Raw genomic sequence first — 18,878 nt, 5'->3', positions numbered from 1 at the left:
AGATCATGACTAGACTGGAAAGCTGTGAATTTACTAAATCTTTTACTGGTAAAAAGCCCAAAATTTTCCCCTGCCGTCAAAAGGAAGAGAAGTTTGGCGTACCTGAGAGCGCAACAGTAAATGTAACTCGGCTTGGCTGGTAGGAGCGGGAGGCTGTGCTTTCTTCTAGTGTCTTGTTATCTTGCTGAAGATGCCTGTTAGGCAGAAGGGCAGGAGCACTTTGCCCTCTTTGTCTTTTGAACTTTGCCCAGTTGGTCAGGATTGCTTATAAACCTAGATGCTAATTATGCTGTTTCTCATTTCACTGAACAAAGGTGTGTTGGCAACACTCCTTTGCTGTGGCCGGAGTCTCCAGGACAAGACGTATGAAGTAAAATGGTCGAGGAGGAAGCTAAAAGCTTACCTATGGAGCTGAGCGAGAAGGGAGGTGTGGAGAACAACGGATTTGTTCAAAATGAGGCTTTTGATGACAAGGTGACTGACACCAGTAGCCAAGAAGAAATGCCAAAAACGTGCATTGTTGATGCGGACCCAGCAGCTATGGAAGAGCCGGTGATGAAGCCCTACGCGGGGATGCCGAAGGAAGTCTTGCTGAAGTTCTCCAGCCAAGCCCGGTACAGAGTCACCAGGGAGATTCTCTTCTGGCTCATAATCGCCGCTGCCGTCGTGCTTGTGTGCGCTACGATTGCAATTATTGCCCTGTCTCCAAAGTGCCTTGACTGGTGGCAGGCTAGTCCTATCTATCAGATCTATCCTCGTTCCTTCAAGGACAGCAACAAGGATGGGAACGGGGATCTGAAAGGTGGGTGAACTTCCGTTCTTTGGTATGTGCAAAGCTGTGTGGAAGTAGTCTGCGTGCGTACATACGTGTGCGCGTACGCTTATACGCTTAAAAAAGGAGAGAAATCTCCTGATAGAAAAAGCCACCGTACTGGAAAGAGGAATAAAAGTTGTCTGACTAATCATTAATGGCAATTCACGTTGTCATTAATAGATCTAGGAGCTTCTTGCTCAAGTTGTTAAATCTAAGCCTGGCGTCAGAACGGATGTTTAGAGGTGGGGGTGAGAGCGAGCAGCAGCGCAACTGCCACCCGAGTAAAATACCTCCACGAAACTGAGCTCGGTCAGGACAGGTGGTATCGAGCACTTTGTCATATTAGGTTGGCTGGAAGAGTGACAAAGAGGAGAAAGATGTGTTACTTCTTGTTTTGTTCATGGTCTGGGTGTTTTGTTCGTGGTCTGGGTGGTTGAGAATACTGATATATTATATCTATATAATATATTCTATATATTATATAGAATACTAATACCTGATACTAAGAGGCAATGCCAGGTATTGGTAGCTTAGCTGAGACTGAAGTTTCAGAAGGGGAAGGCTCAACACCATAACAGACAATAAACTTCTAAACAAGAAGTAATAGCTATAATATACTCTACTGGCAAGTGAAGAAAAGAAACTGTGTCTGTAGTTGCACGCCAGTAGTAACATGTCAGGAAGACAAGGAGAGTTTTGGGTTTGAAGATACTGGGGGAGGCTGGAGTGAGGTGTCATTAAAGAAAATAACAGGAAAACCCCCATAAGAGTTTTTCCCTGACGGCAGGGAAAGCTTGGCATCTTTGCATTAAAATTGTGCTTCCCTTTAGGTGGTCTGAGGATTAATTGTTGTTCTTTGAAATGGGAAAGTAATGCTGTTGCTGTGTTTTAGTAAAACACAGGAGTTTGTTTTCAGGAGCGAGTGCTAAATTTGTTAAATGAAATTGTAAATATTTTTAGAATACAGAGTAGAAACTTGCTTTAGTCTGATTTTTTTTTTAATTCCTGCTTTATCTTCCTTATAAAAGTGGCTTTGAATGGTTTCTGTTCTGCAATCTTATGCTATCCCTGCAGAAATGTCAAGATTGCCCTGCTGCCTGAGATCAGTGAAAACAGGATGGCTCTGTGTCCAAGGGGCGTGTGTACCATCTTTGACTGACAGCCCAGGGCAAACTTACTTCAACAGAAATATTTTGTCTTTTCTAAACAGACCATGCCATTTTCTTTTAAACAGGTATCCAAGAAAAACTGGACCATATCACGTATTTGAATATAAAAACCATCTGGATCACCTCTTTGTATAAGTCCCCATTAAAAGACCTTGGGTATGGAGCTGAAGACTTCTATGATATTGATCCCATGTTTGGATCAATGAGCGATTTTGAGAATCTGCTTGCAGCCATACACGACAGAGGTAAGCTGTAACTCCGAGCAAAATAACTCTATTAAAAAAGATGTTCACGCATTATACAGCGTGCCCCTTGTAGCACTAGGTTATGAGCTGAGATTTCAGTTGTGTATCTGGCAGTTGAGCAGAAGCAGATGGAGATGCCGGTGAAGGGAAGGCGCGGGGAGGTACGGCAATGGTGTCAGGCTGTGTATGTCCTCTGTAGGCACGGTCCTCTCCGAGGATGTTTGTGGGTGGTGAGCTGGCGTATGTCCGTGCTCCCTGGTGCATGTGGTATGGGCATCGGTAGCCTGGGGGTCAAGGCTGAGATGCAGTTGTTTGTGACTGAATTTTATGACTGATGGCTGCTTTCTGAAAAAAAGCAGGAAAACAATTACAGGGATGGGGGGGGGGAACATAGGCTTCCTGCCTGCGATTGCATCCTTGGTTGGTGCGTTTATGCCTCAGACCAAATGTTTGCTCAGGTGCTTCCCCTTGCAGCTGTTGGGCTGAATGGAAAATGGTTTGCCAGTCCCCAAAACACTTGGGATTTCAAAAAAATGTCTAGTGCTTAGGAAGTGTGAGGAAGAATGTGCGTTCCCTGATGCTAGACTGGTGAAGTGCCTTTCCCACCTGGGAGGTGGGAGACAGATGTTGAAGACGGAGTTAGTGGAAGTGGTTCATAACAGCAGAAATCTGTTCTGATTTTTTTTTTTTTCCTTCCCCCTTCTTTCCCTCCCCAGCAAGGGGCTGGGGGGAACAGTACCAGCAAGATGTGTTGCAGCTAGTTGCAGACTCTCATTAGTCTGAACTGTGTTGGTAGTCTGGGGCTTTTTGTGGGGTTTTTTTGCTTCTCTTTTTTGCCAGACCTCTGGGATGGACGAAGCCCCAACACTCCTGATACTGCATTTAGAAAAAATGTGAACTTTATCTTAAAAGGCTAAATTTAATGTTTGGGGGTTTTTTATGGTTTGATTTTTTTTTTAAGGGCTGAAGGTGATAATGGATTTAATACCAAACCACACAAGTGACAAACACCGATGGTTTCAGCTGAGTCGCAATCAGACTGGGAAGTACACGGACTACTACATCTGGCAGAACTGCACGCAGGCGGCTGGTTCGGTCACTCCTCCAAACAACTGGGTAAACACGGGAAGGGACACCTGCAAATCCCAAGCTGGATGTAGGCTGCCACATAGCAAAAGCAGCTGTAATGTAATTACCCAGCTGTACACCGGGTTATAAATGACTGTTGAGAGATACGAACTGATGTTATGAAGTGAGCTAGGGCAGGTTAAGATTTAAACCAGCACAGCGAGGAGGAGTTCCATCTTCAAACAGAATTTAAAAAGTGACTTTTGTTTCTTTACCTCAGTGTTAAATCTTCACTCATTAAACAAGCTAAAGAAAGGGACAGTTGTGCACGAGTTGTTCAGAGGTTGTTCACCAGGTGCCCCCATCTGTGTCTGGGTACTCTGCTCTAGGAACTTCGTTCCAGCTCCTCTGAAGTCATACTTGGTGGGGAGGGAAGCAAAATGATGTAGTGTTGGTTTTTTCCTTTTTCTGGAAGGTGATCAGACCACAAAGTGCGTTGCCTATTTAAAATATATTTATTTGAAATTTGAACTGATGGGTGCATGAGTAGGAACTAGTATGTTCTAAAAACTCCAGGTGGAATTAATATTTTGTACCGACTAGTGTAATTTCTCCCTAAACTTAGGGTCTTAAGAGCTATCTTAGCTTTTGGAATCTTTTATGACAGAGATGGTTAACATCTTAAGTTAACATTTTAACATGCTGACTGTTGTTGATGCTTCAAAGGGATAATACCAAATTGCAGAAAGCTCTAAGTTAACTAAAGCTATTTTTAATAAGCTTTCCCCTCTATTCTGAATAATTCCCAGTGAAAGTCTACATAAAAAACCCCCCACAAACAAAAAAACCCAGCACAGAATGAAACAGAACATTGAACAAGAAATACCCGTGGTGAAGCATGACTAAAGGGAGAGCGACCAGCAGAAGAAGGAAAAGTAAAACATAAGTACCCAAATCTACTCAATTTAGTCCATTGATTAGGCATTTTGTACTTTACGTTTGTAATGCACCACATCTTAAAGTATGCATAGGAGTAATTGTTTGTTAAATTAGGAGTTCTGATTATCCCCCTCCCTTATACATGCAGGTGAGTGTCTTTGGGAATTCCAGCTGGCAGTTTGACGACGTGAGAAAGCAGTGTTATTTTCATCAGTTCGGGAAAGAACAGCCAGACTTGAATTTTCGCAACCCTGCTGTCCAACAAGAAATCCATGTAAGTATGTAACCCACTGCTGCTGCGCCAACAGCAGAGCAGCTATTTCTACACTTAATTTATCTGATTATTTGTGCTCCACAGTTTACAATCTAGTTGGAAGTAATTCAAGGATTACAGTGTATGTAAACAATTGAAACAAAAAGTTGTCTAGACAAACATTAAATTTATAAGCAAAACTCAAGCTTTATGCTGTAATGCTTCCAGTATCAGAGCTACTTTGCTTCAAGCCTTAATTTAAAAGCAAACAAGCAAACAACAACAACCAAAAAAATACAAATAAAATTGTCCTTGAGTGGAGGTACTGGCAGCAACTGGTGTTGCAGAGCTGGATTTGAAGAGGGTATGACTATTGCTTTTTTATCAGGGTTAAGTCCCCTGCTCTCACAAGTGCCTGGCAAGATCTTGATGGGTTTTTGGAGCAGGCTATTGCACTTCAAAAGGACCTCCCTTTCGCTTTCTCTTCCCGCTAAATGCTATTGTAAAATTTCTTTGCTTTGATGTTTCAGGAGCCCTTTACTTTTCAGCCTAATCTTATTCGCAAACTGTTGATGCTTAGCTTTCCGCGAACCAAACCTGTCCTTCAACTGAAATAGCTTTTCCCACCCTTGTTTATGCTGATTTGTTTTTCAGCTCTGACAACATCCCCCTTCAGCCTTTGTTAAACTTTTTGTTAAACTGGTCCGCTTTTCCAGTCTTCCCTGAAGTGAGACTCTCCATCCTTTTGTTTAACTGCTACTTATTCCTGGCAGCGCTTCCAGCCTGAGGGTTTTCTCAAATGCAGATGGCCAGTATTAAACAAATTTAACAGAAAAGATGTCTGGGCAGAATCTCGTCCAGTGGCATAGGTTCTTCTCCCTCTGTGTCCTAAGATTGCTGTTACTTGCTTTGAAGTTGGTGCTAGTAGTCAAATAACCCAACGTGACCGCTCTCTGGAAGCGGTTAACTGCTTTCGGCTCTAGTCTCCAAGAGCCAAGGATGAAGGCACTTAGCGGGTTTGAGTGTTGTATCAAGGACAACAATTCATGGAAGGATTGACGTGGAAGGTAAAGCCGCTCTTGCACTGAAGCCTGTGCTGAAACAGAGCTGAATCACTCAAGTGGAGACAAGTTTTTATCTCTGCTGATACAAGGAGCTGTTAATTAGCCCGTCGAACGTGGAAATGGCACCTTGTTTTAGCAAAGAGATGTTTGCGTTTTCAGGAAAGCCAGGCAATGCTGATTTGAATTACAAGGAATGCCTTGGTCTCCGGATAAGGGGGAGATAGTGAGTTTCGATCTGTCTACGTCTCTGATGACTTTACAGGGGAGAGGACAGGTGAACAGCCATCGCAGCGAGAGTGCTTCACCAAGGCAGGGTGGTGCTCTGGTCAAAGCTTATGCCCGTCTGCATCATGGCTCCCAGCGGACAATGTGGAATTCATTAAAATACGGGGAAGTGGGCCCAAACATGGGGGGCCTGACAATTCCTGCTTTTTTTATTTTTCTCCCCCCCCCCTTTAAGTTATACCCTATCAGGTAGTACAGCTACCTTAAGTGTTTTGATTTAGTCCTTAAGTGTTTGCTACTTTGTACTGTTGAATTTTGGAGCATTTCTGTGGTGGTAGTCTTCACAGCTGCCCAATTCTACTCTGATGGTCTGTCTCTCTTGGGCCACGCTCTTTGCCACAGGTACTGTGTGTGCATGAAGAAACAAAATGTTTTTGGTCATACTTGTTAACTAAAGCATGAAATGAGACTGCTCTCGAGGCTGATCCTTGAACTCCACTAGTAACCTGTCCACATTTTGGTACTTCCCTTAATGCCACGTCTTTCCACTCACACCTTTTTTCCTGGCATCGCACGTACTTTTCAATGGTCCCGGCTAATTTTTTTGAATGGTACCTGATACATTACTGAAGCTTCAGTATCAAATAGATGTTGTATTTACTATGCAAAGAAATGAAAACTAGTAAGTTTGGCCTGATAACACCCACCCACCTTTGGTAAATGCTTATGAACATCATTAATCGCTCCAGTATGTTAGACAAAGATTATTCTTTAGTATTTTAATTCAAGACCCTATTTCAGAATGTTAGGATGACTGAGCAGGAAGCAAATGGACTTGTCCAGAGAAGCTCAAGACTTTGGTTTTGCCACAGGGCGTGCAAGAGCAGTGAACCTTAGCAGCCGCTATGTTGTAGTTTTCTTGCATAAATGAAAGTAGATTGGTCTCAGTGAGTACCACGTCAGGGCTTGGTATCTGCACTGATGATACCTGGTGTTGCTTTTGGGATGAGCACATGCATAAGCATGAATTAATTTTTGGTGGATTCAGTATTGAATAGCCACCAAGCAGCTGCTGCTGCTTTCAGAATGGCTCTACAGGAAAGTACAACTCACTAAGGAGGAGTCTTTATTTGTCAAACAAAAATCTGTAAAGCCTGAGTGTGGACTAGTTCTACTCCACCCTATTCAGGCAAGTGTACTTCATACATTCAAAAAAAGGCAATTCAATAGCTGTCTTTTTTTTAAAAAAAAAAAAAAAGTTTTTGTTCTTAGATGAAGAAAAGTATCTGGTCTAAAAGAACATTTGCAGAAACCACTCAAGAGTGACTGAACTTTAGAGTTTTTTGTTAAAACTACAGCAATTAAAACTGCAGTAATGTAACAGCTACTGAAGTACAATATAATTTTACTAATAGTGAATAATCTCTGAATTTGATAGTGAAATTACAAATCAACAGCAGTTAACTTGGATAATTATTTTTCATGTTCCTGCAGATCAACAAATAAGCCTGAAAATAAAATAAATTTCACATCCGTCAAATAAGAGAGAGCGAATATTTTAAGAGCTCTATTGTATAAAATGAAATTGGTGGCACAAGGTCTGTGCAGAACAACATATTCTTGCATATTTGAATCAGTGTGTTCTCATTATGTGCAGCCATGATGGGTGTTCAACAACAACAGTGCTTAGCATGAGCCCAGTTGTTTTGATGGATGAGATTAGAAACGGCTTTTAGCAAGGCGTGCCCTGGCTTTGGTCACGTGAATTATCAGAGAAGTTAAAGCAGTCTTTTTTTTTTTTTTTTTTTTTTAACTGGATGAAATAGTAAGATGTACTTTATTTAGATCTTAGTTTGACCTTAGATCAACATGATTAACTTCTAGTAAAATTTGAAGTACAAATTAAAAAATAAATTGTTACATATTAACTAAACCTGTTAGTAGGTATTTTTTTTTAAGTATGTGCTACTTTGAATGGGATGGGCTCACTTGGAATTCTCAACTTTTACCTTTGTCTAGGATATTATCAAATTTTGGCTTGGCAAAGGAATCGATGGATTTAGCTTCAGCGCTGTTAAATTTCTTTTAGAAGCAACACATCTACGGGATGAGCCTCAAGTGAACAAGTCCCAGAATCCAGTAACGTATATGTTCTGTCTCTTTTTTTCCTGTGTTTCCCACTGTGGCAAGAGAGTGTACGTTTCTACACTTGGGCCTTAATCGTGGCTTTCGGAAGACTGAGTCAGTCGTGTCCTTTGAAGGCGGGTGGCTCCTGGGCTCTCCACAGAAGGAGCACACACCAGGAAGAAGCCCCTGGGCCGAGGGTGTAGGTCAGTGAGAGACCTGCAGGGAGCACCACTGTGGGTGGGAGAATTGTCCATAGACCCTTTGTATTTCTGCTCCGACACAGTCGCCTCGAATTTTCTGTTTGAAATAATTTGCTTTCCAATTTATATTCTAAAAGACCAGTCTTAGGATTTTAGTAGTTGATTGGTTATCTTTGGGGAGCCCACTGCAGGAGGTAAGCTCAGAGCTCTTGCTCGCCTGGGATCCTGCAGCAGTCACTAGCGTGTATTTCTCTGACATTGCTAGTAGGAATTGGAATAAAACACCCCCCCCCTCATATTCGCAGGGAGAGGTGGCCAGACACATTGCGAAGCATGCACCCTGTTATTCATGGTGTTTGCTTTTGCTGAGGCAGCGAGCTCAGGGACGTTCCCAGATAGTGTCAGCACTAAGACGCTGTTTCCCTGCGGAGCTGGGGATCCCATCAAACTGGTCAGCTCCACAAGTATCGTTCCTTGCCTTTGTAAGTTACAACAACGTTGTCAGTCTTTCCAGCCTGGTGTGTAGCCACAGCACCGGCTGTGCTCGGTGCTGCAGATGGGCTCAGTCGGTTAATGCTGCGGGTGGACCTTCCCTCTTGAAAGATGGGATCCAAAATAATCAACCCTCTGCTATCGTATCTTCAGAGGTCCCCAGGTGCAGTTCAGATCTGCGCTGTGTTACTATGCTAAACTCATTTCAGTTAAAATTTATCTGGATTGGTGCATTGTCTCAGGAAAGGATGGGAAGAATTTGGAGAGTTCTGAGATGTAAAATATTGGTGAACTAATGGGAAACACTGCCTCCTCCTTTAAGGACACTATCACAGCCTATTCCCAGCTCTACCATGACTACACAACTACGCAAGTTGGTATGCATGATATCATCCGTAGCTTCCGTCAAACCATGAATCAGTTCAGCAGTGAACCTGGCCGATACAGGTAAATTACAGCTAGTGAATTTTTCCCTAATATTTGTCACCCTTTTGCTAGCAATAAAATGTTTTCTTTTAGTAACATAATATGCCACAAACAGTTTTCTTCCTCAAACACAAATAGTGGTGCATAGGCTGTATTACCTCTTCTCCCACGTGTGAGAGAAAGGAAATGAATTGGCCCTGGTAGCTCTGCTCTATCTGCAGACTGTACAAAAGTAAGCAGAATGGGCGACCATTCTCACCACAGAGACTGTAATTAATCAGCCCTGTGGCCGATTTATTGTACAGTATTAGTAGTACTGTTCATGTCGGACGCATGACCTCTGGAGGTCATCCGGCCCAACTCCCCTGCTCATCAGGGCCACCTAGAGCTGGTTGCTCAGGACTGTGTCCAGCTGGCTTTTGAACATCTCCAAGGAGGGAGATTCCACAACCTCCTTGGGCAACCTGTGCCAGTGCCCAGTCACCCTCACAGTGAGAAAGTGTTTTCTAACATTCATAGGGAATCTCCTGTGTTTCTATTTGTGCCCATGGCCTCTGGTCCTGGCACTGGGCACCACTGAAAAGAACTTGGCTCAGTCGTTTTTGTACCCACCTTTCAGATATTTATATACACTGATGAGATTCCCTCCCTGAGACTGCTGTTCTCCAGTCCCACCTCTCTCAGCGTCTCCTCATAGGAGAGATGCTCCAGTCCCTTAATGGTCTTAGTGGCCTTTTGCTGGACTCTCTCCAGTATGTCCGTGTCCTCCTACTGGGGAGCCCAGAACTGGACCCTGTACTCCAGGTGTGGCCTCACCAATGCTGACTAGAGGGGAAGGATCACCTCCCTTGACCTGCTGGCAACGCTTCTCCTAGTGTCATCCTTCTCTGGGGCAAGGGTACATTGCTAGCTCATGTTCAACAGGTCCTGTGAAGGAAAGCATGGAAATTGCTGCAATGGAGTTGTGTGGATGTGGACTCAGATAAGACTTCAGTCAGATACTTACAGCTTTTTGTTGATATTTTTAGAAATATTTCTCCATGTCTCCTTGTTGGCTTTACAAAATATTCTCTGTATTAATCTTTTTTGATGGGGAGGAGGGAAGTGAACATAATTTTTAATGCTGTGCTATTTTCTAAGTATGTCCAACACCATTCCTAACTTTATTCTGCTCTGTGCAAACCAAGAATGAGCCAAAAAAATACTTGTGTACTTCTTTCTAGGTTTATGGGTTCTGATGGTGATGAAAACGACAACATCGAAGCAACAATGATGTATTATGGAACAACTTTTATCCAAGAAGCAGATTTTCCCTTCAACTTCAACCTAATTAACATGAAAAATCTATCTGGCAATAGTATTTTTGAAGCTGTCAACTTGTGGATGAAAAACATGCCTGCAGGAAAATGGCCAAACTGGGTGGTAAGAGTTTTAGATCAACTCTTATAAGAAGCTCATAGGATCCTATAGGTCATAGGAACCTATAGGTGATAGAAACCTCACCACACACACACTGATTTCAGAGATCAGCAGCCTGAGCCCATGGCTGAGCTATAGGAGGTATCCACGTGAAACTCTCAGCTGCTGTAGTTGCAGTCGTTGGCATTGGACAACTGGCTGTCCTGCCCTCTGGTAACAGTTACACTCCCCGTGCAAGGGTGACAGAAGGGAATTTACGATCACGCCTCTCCCTCAATGTCCCCAACGTCATTTGGGATATTGGCTTAAACCACCAGTGAGGATGGGAGTGGTACAGTTATCTTTGGCCGTAAACTGACACAATTATCTTTGGCCATAAACTGATTCAGTGCAATGGATTCTGGAAACCTTCCAGGGCCAGGGAAGAACAGAGCAGGCAGCTAAGGGCAGTTAACTTAAAACTTCGCTGGTCTTTGCTAGAAAGCATGTTTGGGATGTGCAAGAGATCTCTTCAAAACAAGTGCCACCACCAAGCAGCAGAGAAAATGGCAGAAATCTGAGGGAACTGTAATTGCGGAGAGTTGTTATTTGTGATCTCAGTTCTGTCTCATGTGCTGCTACCAGGGCATCTGTGTGCTAAATTACTTGGGTCAGAAGTTTGTACTGGCACCAAGATAAACAAGATAATTGCCCTTGCAGGCCTGGAGGAGAAAGAAAAATTTTACCTTGTTAAATTAGTTAACCAATTCCACGTATGTATGGAATTTTATAATGTATGTTTAAGAGAATGATGTTTTCTTCAGGTTGGAAGCCCTAACGCTGCTCGGATTTCATCTCGGATTGGGAAGGAGTACGTCAATGTCATAAATATGCTGCTTTTAACCCTCCCTGGTACTCCTGTAACTTACTATGGTGAAGAAATAGGCATGGAGAACATTGCCTCAGAAAACGTAAGCAAAGAGTGTATAAACTCTGATCTTGTTATTGTTTAGTTCTGACTAACAGAACTTCCAAAAAATCAAGAACTTTAGTTAATCAGCTACAGTCTTTCTCGCTGTTTAGATGCTTTTCGGTGTTCCCCATGGCAAAGCCATTGGACAGCATGTAGAAATGGCCAGGCCAGAGACCAGAACCAAGGCCTTGATGCGTGTCTGAACTGCAAGACTGCCATCACAGTCCCAGATTTCTGTCGTCTGCCAGATCAGTCTTGCGTGGTTTGTAGTAGCGTTGCTTTGCTTTCCTTCAGCAGAAAGGGCAGCAAGCGCTAACACAGGGCCTGGGCTAGTGGTTAGGAGAGGTGCACTGTGGTCATCTGAGTCGCTATCTCCTTGCTCCCACAGAAGTACCCTAATTACTATGTCAAAGTCCATTATTTCCTGGCTTCTATTTAAAGGAAGTCAGAGTTCATGAGAAGACCGTAGCTACAGTCACCATCTCCTGCGGATTGCTTTGCTCTATGCAAAGGCACCTGGCCAAGCCATCAGCCCTCTACAATGTGCCCAAGCTCTGAAGAAGGGGCCTTCAGAAAGGGGTGGGTGTACAGACCAGCCCTGCTCAGTGTTGCCCAGTGGCAATCAGAAGTGGCTTTTGCTCGTCACGCAAGGCTTTTTTCATTTGTCTCTTAAATCCCTTCCTATACAGGCCTCAGGTACCTAAGCCTGGGAATCAGGTGTCTAACTCACTGGATCAGAGCTACAAGTAATGCCTGACGGGATGTTTGTGTTCTGAAAGTTTCTGTAATCTAACGAACTAAGTTTATTCGAGGTCAGGGGATTAAAACAAAGCATCTGTACCTTTCATGCTCTGCTGACCTGTGTGACTTAAAAGTTTTCACGTTCAGCCCCTGTAACTTCTTGTCTCTTCTATGATCATACCCGTGTTCTGTTGTGTCTCATTGCCCAAGATGTATGGGCATGACTGGAAATGGTCATAGCCCAGAGAGAACAGCTCAGCTCTGCCTCTTATGACCACTTTGAGTACCATGAGAACGTGGGCCTATGGCAGATGCTGTTTTCACTGTGGAAAGCCTCCATTAGGGAAGGAGGCAGCCTCTGATGATGTTACCAATGATGTTGGCTATCTTTGTAGCAAAGGGAAGAGGTACTTGAAGCAGCACAGGATCATCGCCAGGTTTGTCTTATTCAGATGTGAGGTAGTGATTCTCTGATTTAAAAGGGAATCTCATTTCCTCTGAGAAACACCTAGGTCAGAATACCTCCTGCATTTTCTTCCTGCTGCTGATTACTGCTGACAGAATGATGCTCTTCAGAAAAATGGCTTGCCCTTGGCTCCTCAGGGTTTACTCTCTTTTAGTGGCCACCCTGTGGCTCACGGCTTTGTAACGGCCCAAAAACACTCTTCTTTCAGCCTGGAGAGGAAGAATCCCTGATTAATGGGTGTCTTAGAAAGATGGAGAGTATTTGCTCAGGGTATAGTTTTTTAGCCTCAGCATTTGAAACACTTCAGGAGAAGCTGAAAGAGGTAAAGATGAAAGGGAGTGTTACCAGTGTTGAAAACTTAGGATTTTTTTTTTCCCCTGCTTTTCAGAACATGCTAAAAGGAGAAACCCGTTATTTATAACGTCACAAAGCAAAGTGACAATTTCTTTTGTTGAGCTGCTGTTCTGACAGATTGTATTGAAAAGTGCCCTTTATATGAAAAACAGTTTTCATGGAAAACAAACACTCAAAGTATGTGCAAAATATTTTATGCCCTCTTATATCATGAAATTTAAGTGTCAGATCTTTTGGCAAGCTCTTCAATAACAATGAGGAAGTTTTTCAGAACTTTTCTGAATTCTTCAAAAGAACTTCAGACTTTGTACATCGACGCTTTTTTAATCAGCTAAAAGTTGTTTTTCAATAAAGTTTTTGCACTTGGAAATAATTTTATCTTTAACGCAAACAGTCCTGTCCAAATTGTACCCCTTGCGAATGTAAGCTTGAAGAGTTCTAAGGTGAAAAGTGTGATAGTTTGAAAGAACACACACTGAATAGCATTTACTAGTTGCTTACTGTTATTTTAATGCCTCTCTTCTTAGGACTCATTACCTCACATATTCACTCACTGCACATCTAGGTATTTATCAGAATATCCTAGCTGTCATTAGTAAATTTTTATCCAACCATCAGTTGCAAGGGGAGACAACTCTAGTGGAGTCATTTGGGAATTTGACATTTTAGCCAGTGATGCTGTATCCATGAGACCATCCATTATCCTCTCTTTCAGGAACTGTCCAATTCTTATTTTCTCTTTAGATTTGGAGCAGGATTACATCCTCCTTATTAAAGCTTAACTTAAACCAAAGAAAGCAATACTTGAAATGGTGATTGTTTGGAAGATGTGAGAAGATGCTATTCCAGGGATAACTTTTTAATATACTAATTAAAACAACTAACTTCTTGGTAATGGCTCTGACACCGCTTTATTTTCTAGGTGACCTTTCCAGAGAAATCCCCAATGCAGTGGGATGGCAAAGCGAATGCTGGTTTTACTGAAGGCAACAGTAGCTGGTTACCTGTTAACTCTGACTATCAAAGTGTAAATGTTGAGGTAGGTATCTGTAAGTGTGACTAACTCTTGATGGTTTAAAAATATTTTAATGTATCTATTTTGCTCTGACTTCCTTTACTTAGTGGGAATTGGTAGTGTAGGTGGTAAGAACAAACTCAAGGGAGGAAAATAAAAAGGCATTGAATCCTAACAAATTTTATTAGAAAAGGAAATCCTAGCATGAGCGAGGAGCCTACTTCATCTACATTCATTTAACCAGGATATCTACAACTATAATGTAGATGTGGCAATTTGGTCCTTTAAAATTATTAAAAGTATGTTAATATTGAAATCTGGTCTTTTTTCACTTCTATGACTATAGAAAGCACTGGCCTTGTAACAAGAACTTAACATAGACCATCTCTAACATAAGTAAACAAAACCTTTTTCAAGGCAGTTGAGCAGTGAACCAAACAGATTTTGCTCATGTACAGTGCTGACCAGAATTGAAGACAGAAAAAAAAATAAATCGGATAGGAAAAATAAAACACAAAACAAACCCTGTGGCTTCAGTAGATTAGACTCAATGAAAAAATTTAACTATCAAGCTTTGAATGGCTGTGGCTTTCTCCCAAATAAACAGTACAGTAAAGGACACTGTGGGAGGAAGAAAATAGCATTAGTGCTGGGGAAATTCTGTCCTGGTTAATATCCTCTGTCTCTGCTGCTCCACAAGTGCCAAGGAAGTGCATGAGAAAAAGCAATTTTTTAGTGGAATTTGCAGACAAATCTGAAGAGGGATAATTGTCAAAACAGAATTCTTATAGGTGTGTTTTCAGCAGACTGTGTGGGTGAGAGGGGTAAGTAGTATTTCCTACACTCATTGTAAAGAAATGACCCTGTTAATGCTGACTGTTGCAGATCCAGATGACCTGGTCCAATTCAACCCTGAATCTGTACAGAGAGCTAACTTTACTTCGTAACAATGAGCTACCCATTCATCGGGGGTGGATGTGCTACATCTGGAATGACAGAAATGTTTTTGTCTATGTGAGGGAATTGGATGGGCTAGACAGAGTCTTTATGATGGTTCTCAATTTTGGGCAGGAATCGACAATTGACCTGCAAGCTATAGTTCCTAGCCTTCCATCTGAAGCTGTTATAAGACTGAGTACTAATTTTAGCAATGCTGGTAAAGCTGTCAATACCAAACTAATTAAAACCGAAATGGGAGAAGGCCTGGTCCTTGAATATAAAACAGCAGAGCCTGTTCATACTATGGAAGGTTTTAAAGGAAATTGTTTTGTTGCAGAAAAAGCTTGTTATTCCAGTGCCTTCAATTTACTCTACATGAACTGTTAAGTGCCGATGTAGAATAACCAAGCTTTCATGTTAATTTAGAAAGTGTTGGTTTCAGGGAAATGCTAAAAATTTTCAGTTTTCTTTCAGTTTTAAAACTTTGTGTACAAAATAAACATCCTGAAAAAATAAAACGGATACCTAATTGTCTTCTATCTGTATTGGTGATGAAAAGGAAAAAGTATGGTATAAACTCTCCCTTAGGTTCTATGGAAAAGAAAAGTAAACCTGTTCTAAAAACTGTCCTGTTCAAGTGTGTGCATTTTTGTGAGGAAAGAGTAAAGTTGCTTTCTGGGTGCTGCCCCTTACAGTTGCTAGTCATTAAGAGCTCCTATGGAATCCAAAGCCTGTGGCAGTTCATAGTAACTTTTAAAGTCATCATCACCTATGTATTGGAATTCATTTTAGAAGACCCTAGTGAGACTTAAATCAAATACTCCTTAGGACTTTTACTGCCTTGTGTAAAATGTGGTCTTGGAAAAGAGGGCTTAGACTGGAAAGGCTGCCTGTACAAAGTGCGTGCCCTCACATGTTAGGCTTTAAGCACCAACCATTGCGCTTCAGTTCCACTTGTATAGCGCCGCATTGCTGTACTGAACAAATTGATTAATGCAGGTGGCTACTTCTGTGCTGTCTGTTAGGGGAGAAATTCAGCCCTTAGTTTGTATGTTTATATGCCAGTGCCACACCCAACTTTGAACTTCTTGTCTGCTTACACCCATAAAGCACGGATCCAAGAGGAGGCATCCTCTGGAGCAGGTATTCGCTTTTCATGTACATAGAAATCTGACCTGAAGTTTTTCAGGTGGTCAATGTGTTTATTTGCAGGACTTTGTTTGATGCTGGAGATGGCATACTTCAAGCTCTTTGTTCAGAAAAGCAAGGTGTCTGGCAACCTAAATAATGAAAATATTTTATTACAAAATTAAAAAAAAAATCTTTGCACTATAAACCTTCAGGTTCTTGCGCAGCTATTCTAATGTTCTCCCTTTCCCATACTAATGTTAAGTAATCCCTTACCCTAGGACAGAATGAGGCTTTTCCTGAAAGAATTCATTTTGGGCCTAACTGCCACAACAACCAAATAACATTTGCTAGGATTTGTTAAAATTAACAGTAATAAAATCTGTATCCAACTGTGACAGTCTTGAGACATCAGTAACAATGTTACTGGTCTTGGTGGTACATTGCTTTTGGCATGCACGCATGCTTGTACAAAGTGCAAAACATTGAAATCTCATTGTAGTAGTGTCCTTTGATAGTGCAGATCATGCATTTCAAATGTAAAGATCAAACCCATCGTATATGTTGTACTCATAAGGAAATGGAAGGAAATAGCTAGTATGTCAATTTTAAGCACCTAATTCTCTACAGTGCAAGACTTTTCCTGCTGGAACAATGTTTTGCACAACTTAGAACCTTTCGTCAATAACCTGGCTCTGTCACTGGCTCTCTTTTTTATATATATAAAAAAATATGTACAAAGATACCTAAAAATATATATAGATATATATTTTTATGTATATACAAAATGGCTGGGTTTAGATATATGTATACATATTAATATACATATATATGTGTGTGTATATATATACACACGTAATATATATAAGTTGTTCCTGCAATATGTATAAAAGGTTTCAAGAGCAACCTTAATTCTAGCAGGTGGTTTTTTTCTCTTGTAATACTTGAAACATACATTCAATGACTGCATGAACTACTGAAGGTGAAATACCAGTCAAGGGGAGACCTCCCCTCAACATGTTATGGATGTGTGCAATAAAAGGAACATACCTCATTCAGTGAATCCTCCCAAGATGAAATACAATGACTGCCATTTGCCTGGATGTCTAAGATGATGTTAGGGATGCAGTTTCCTGGAACAATGAAGCTAGCGATCACTTGACATTGAATGAACAAGGAAAAAGGTAAGTGGGGATGTGAGTTGTTTAGGGATAATTCTGCCTTCTGTCCTGACAATTTCTGTTGTTTCTTAAGAAAAAAAAAATCATATAGGGGCTTGCTGGATGAACTATTTGTATTTCTATTAACTACATATTTGAAAAATGCTTATATATTTAGCATGTTTGTTCTCTGAGTCTTTTTGGAAAGACGTGCTTTTTCTTTCTGTGCAAAGACTGCAACAGCAATTGCGGTATCTGCTATCCTTTCTCAACCATTGCAGTTGTGCTGCTAGCAGGGAAGGGACGTAATGAAATTTAGAAAAGCTAATTCAAGATCTATTTTGGTACTGATGGCAAAAGCCTCTCCCCAGATTAGATGGTACTAGAAAAATAATAAGGCCTGAATGTGCCTTTTGGTAGAAACAGTCCCAAAGCTAGGGTGACGTTTCAGGTATAAAAGCATCAATGTTTTGGCATTGTTGTCATTCTAACTTGGACTAACACCTGCAGTTTTAGTAAACTGGGAAGAGTAGGTTTTTATAGAGCAGCAAAAATAAGAATTTTATTCATGTGTTGTTACCTGCAGTCTGACCGTATCAGTAGCTGGACTAGACAGTGTGGGTTCACCTAGCCCTGCCCAACAGTCGCCATATGTTGAGGCCTAGGAAAGATGAAGCCGAACTTATATTCTCCTTTTTTTTTTTTTCCCCTCATCTCAGAGGGTTTCCTGAGCCTCTTGTGGTTTGTTGCTGTTAGTCAAACCCATATGTGTTAAATATTATTTCAAGGCAGCTCTGCAATACAGAGGTGTCTGGTGCCTCTTACATCTCTGGAGAGTGCATTGTAGAAGCTAAGGTTTATCTATTTGTCAGTATGACTGCACATCTCATCTTTGCAGATAAGAGGAATTACTTCAGAGCTTTGAATACTGGATCGTATTGTACAAATGAATGCATTTAAGGAGGAGTCAATATTGATGATGTTTAATTACATGACTTAATACTCTGGTTTAGTTAACTCCATGTATCTTTAATACTCTTACCTTTCTTATTTGTTCTCCTGGCATGATCTAGTGCAGCCTTCCTAAGTTTCTGAACATATCGTAGAACTCCTGTTAGTGGTATCCGTTGATCATTTTCATATGCCGTGATAAAAACTGAAGGATAACACTGACATTAAAAAACAAAACCAGTTAAATACTTGACAACTGATTTTTTCATAAAGTGAGTACCAAATTTTTCTCTGTCTTACTGTACTACTTGTTAAGGTTTATCTAAAACTACATCTATTACATAATTACCTGCTCTTAAAAAAGCACTTTTATCACTCTAACTGCAAAAAAGTATTTTGGTCTGAAAAATTACTTCATATTAGGGGATCATTTACTTGCAAAAGGTAATGAAAAACATCCTCTCTCCACTGGTAAAGGTCTGATACATGCCTGCTTGCTAATGATTGCAAAAAAAAAAAAAAGGGAGTAATAATCATGGAATGGTTCACCTTAGGACAGTAGCTGAAATTTACTTTTGCAATCTTTCTACACATAAGAAGTAGTTGTTTTTATACACTAAGATTTTACTTAATGAAGCTGTGCAACATAGCTAACACATTACTTCAAATAAAGAAAAATTTCCTCTGAGATAACAATGTCAAAGCTATAGCTGCTTTTCCATTTCATTGTT

The 18,878-nt window shown here is 41.1% G+C and overlaps 2 protein-coding genes across 14 annotated transcripts in view; one reads left to right on the top strand and one right to left on the bottom strand.

The window, feature by feature from the left end:
- Positions 1-244: 244 nt before the first annotated feature.
- Positions 245-15,428, top strand: SLC3A1 (solute carrier family 3 member 1). The gene is made up of 10 exons (XM_075749114.1): positions 245-802; positions 2,049-2,228; positions 3,190-3,344; positions 4,384-4,509; positions 7,797-7,916; positions 8,919-9,043; positions 10,246-10,444; positions 11,245-11,391; positions 13,877-13,993; positions 14,855-15,428. Exons 1-10 carry the CDS (start codon positions 376-378, stop codon positions 15,293-15,295), a joined length of 2,037 nt encoding a protein of 678 aa, XP_075605229.1. The 5' UTR covers positions 245-375; the 3' UTR covers positions 15,296-15,428.
- PREPL (prolyl endopeptidase like) overlaps positions 10,281-18,878 on the bottom strand; it is a 24,623-nt gene continuing 16,025 nt past the window's right edge. For 6 of the 13 annotated variants that reach the window (XM_075749112.1, XM_075749104.1, XM_075749110.1 and 3 more), the window contains 3 exons: positions 18,239-18,365; positions 17,087-17,193; positions 13,133-16,188 (listed from right to left, as the gene is read on the bottom strand). In XM_075749112.1, the coding sequence (XP_075605227.1) occupies positions 16,111-16,188; positions 17,087-17,193; positions 18,239-18,365 (312 nt within the window). In that variant the 3' untranslated portion in view covers positions 13,133-16,110. Of the gene's footprint in view, positions 12,914-13,132; positions 16,189-17,086; positions 17,194-18,238; positions 18,366-18,878 lie in introns of those variants that run through there. The other 7 variants (XM_075749105.1, XM_075749107.1, XM_075749111.1 and 4 more) reach the window with 5 other exon arrangements.

The sequence above is a fragment of the Balearica regulorum genome, chromosome 3, assembly GCF_011004875.1.
Source record: "Balearica regulorum gibbericeps isolate bBalReg1 chromosome 3, bBalReg1.pri, whole genome shotgun sequence".
NCBI classification, from domain to species: Eukaryota; Metazoa; Chordata; class Aves; order Gruiformes; family Gruidae; genus Balearica; species Balearica regulorum.
The sequence above is the reverse complement of the archived record's forward strand: the minus strand, read 5'-3'. Positions and strand labels throughout refer to the sequence as shown.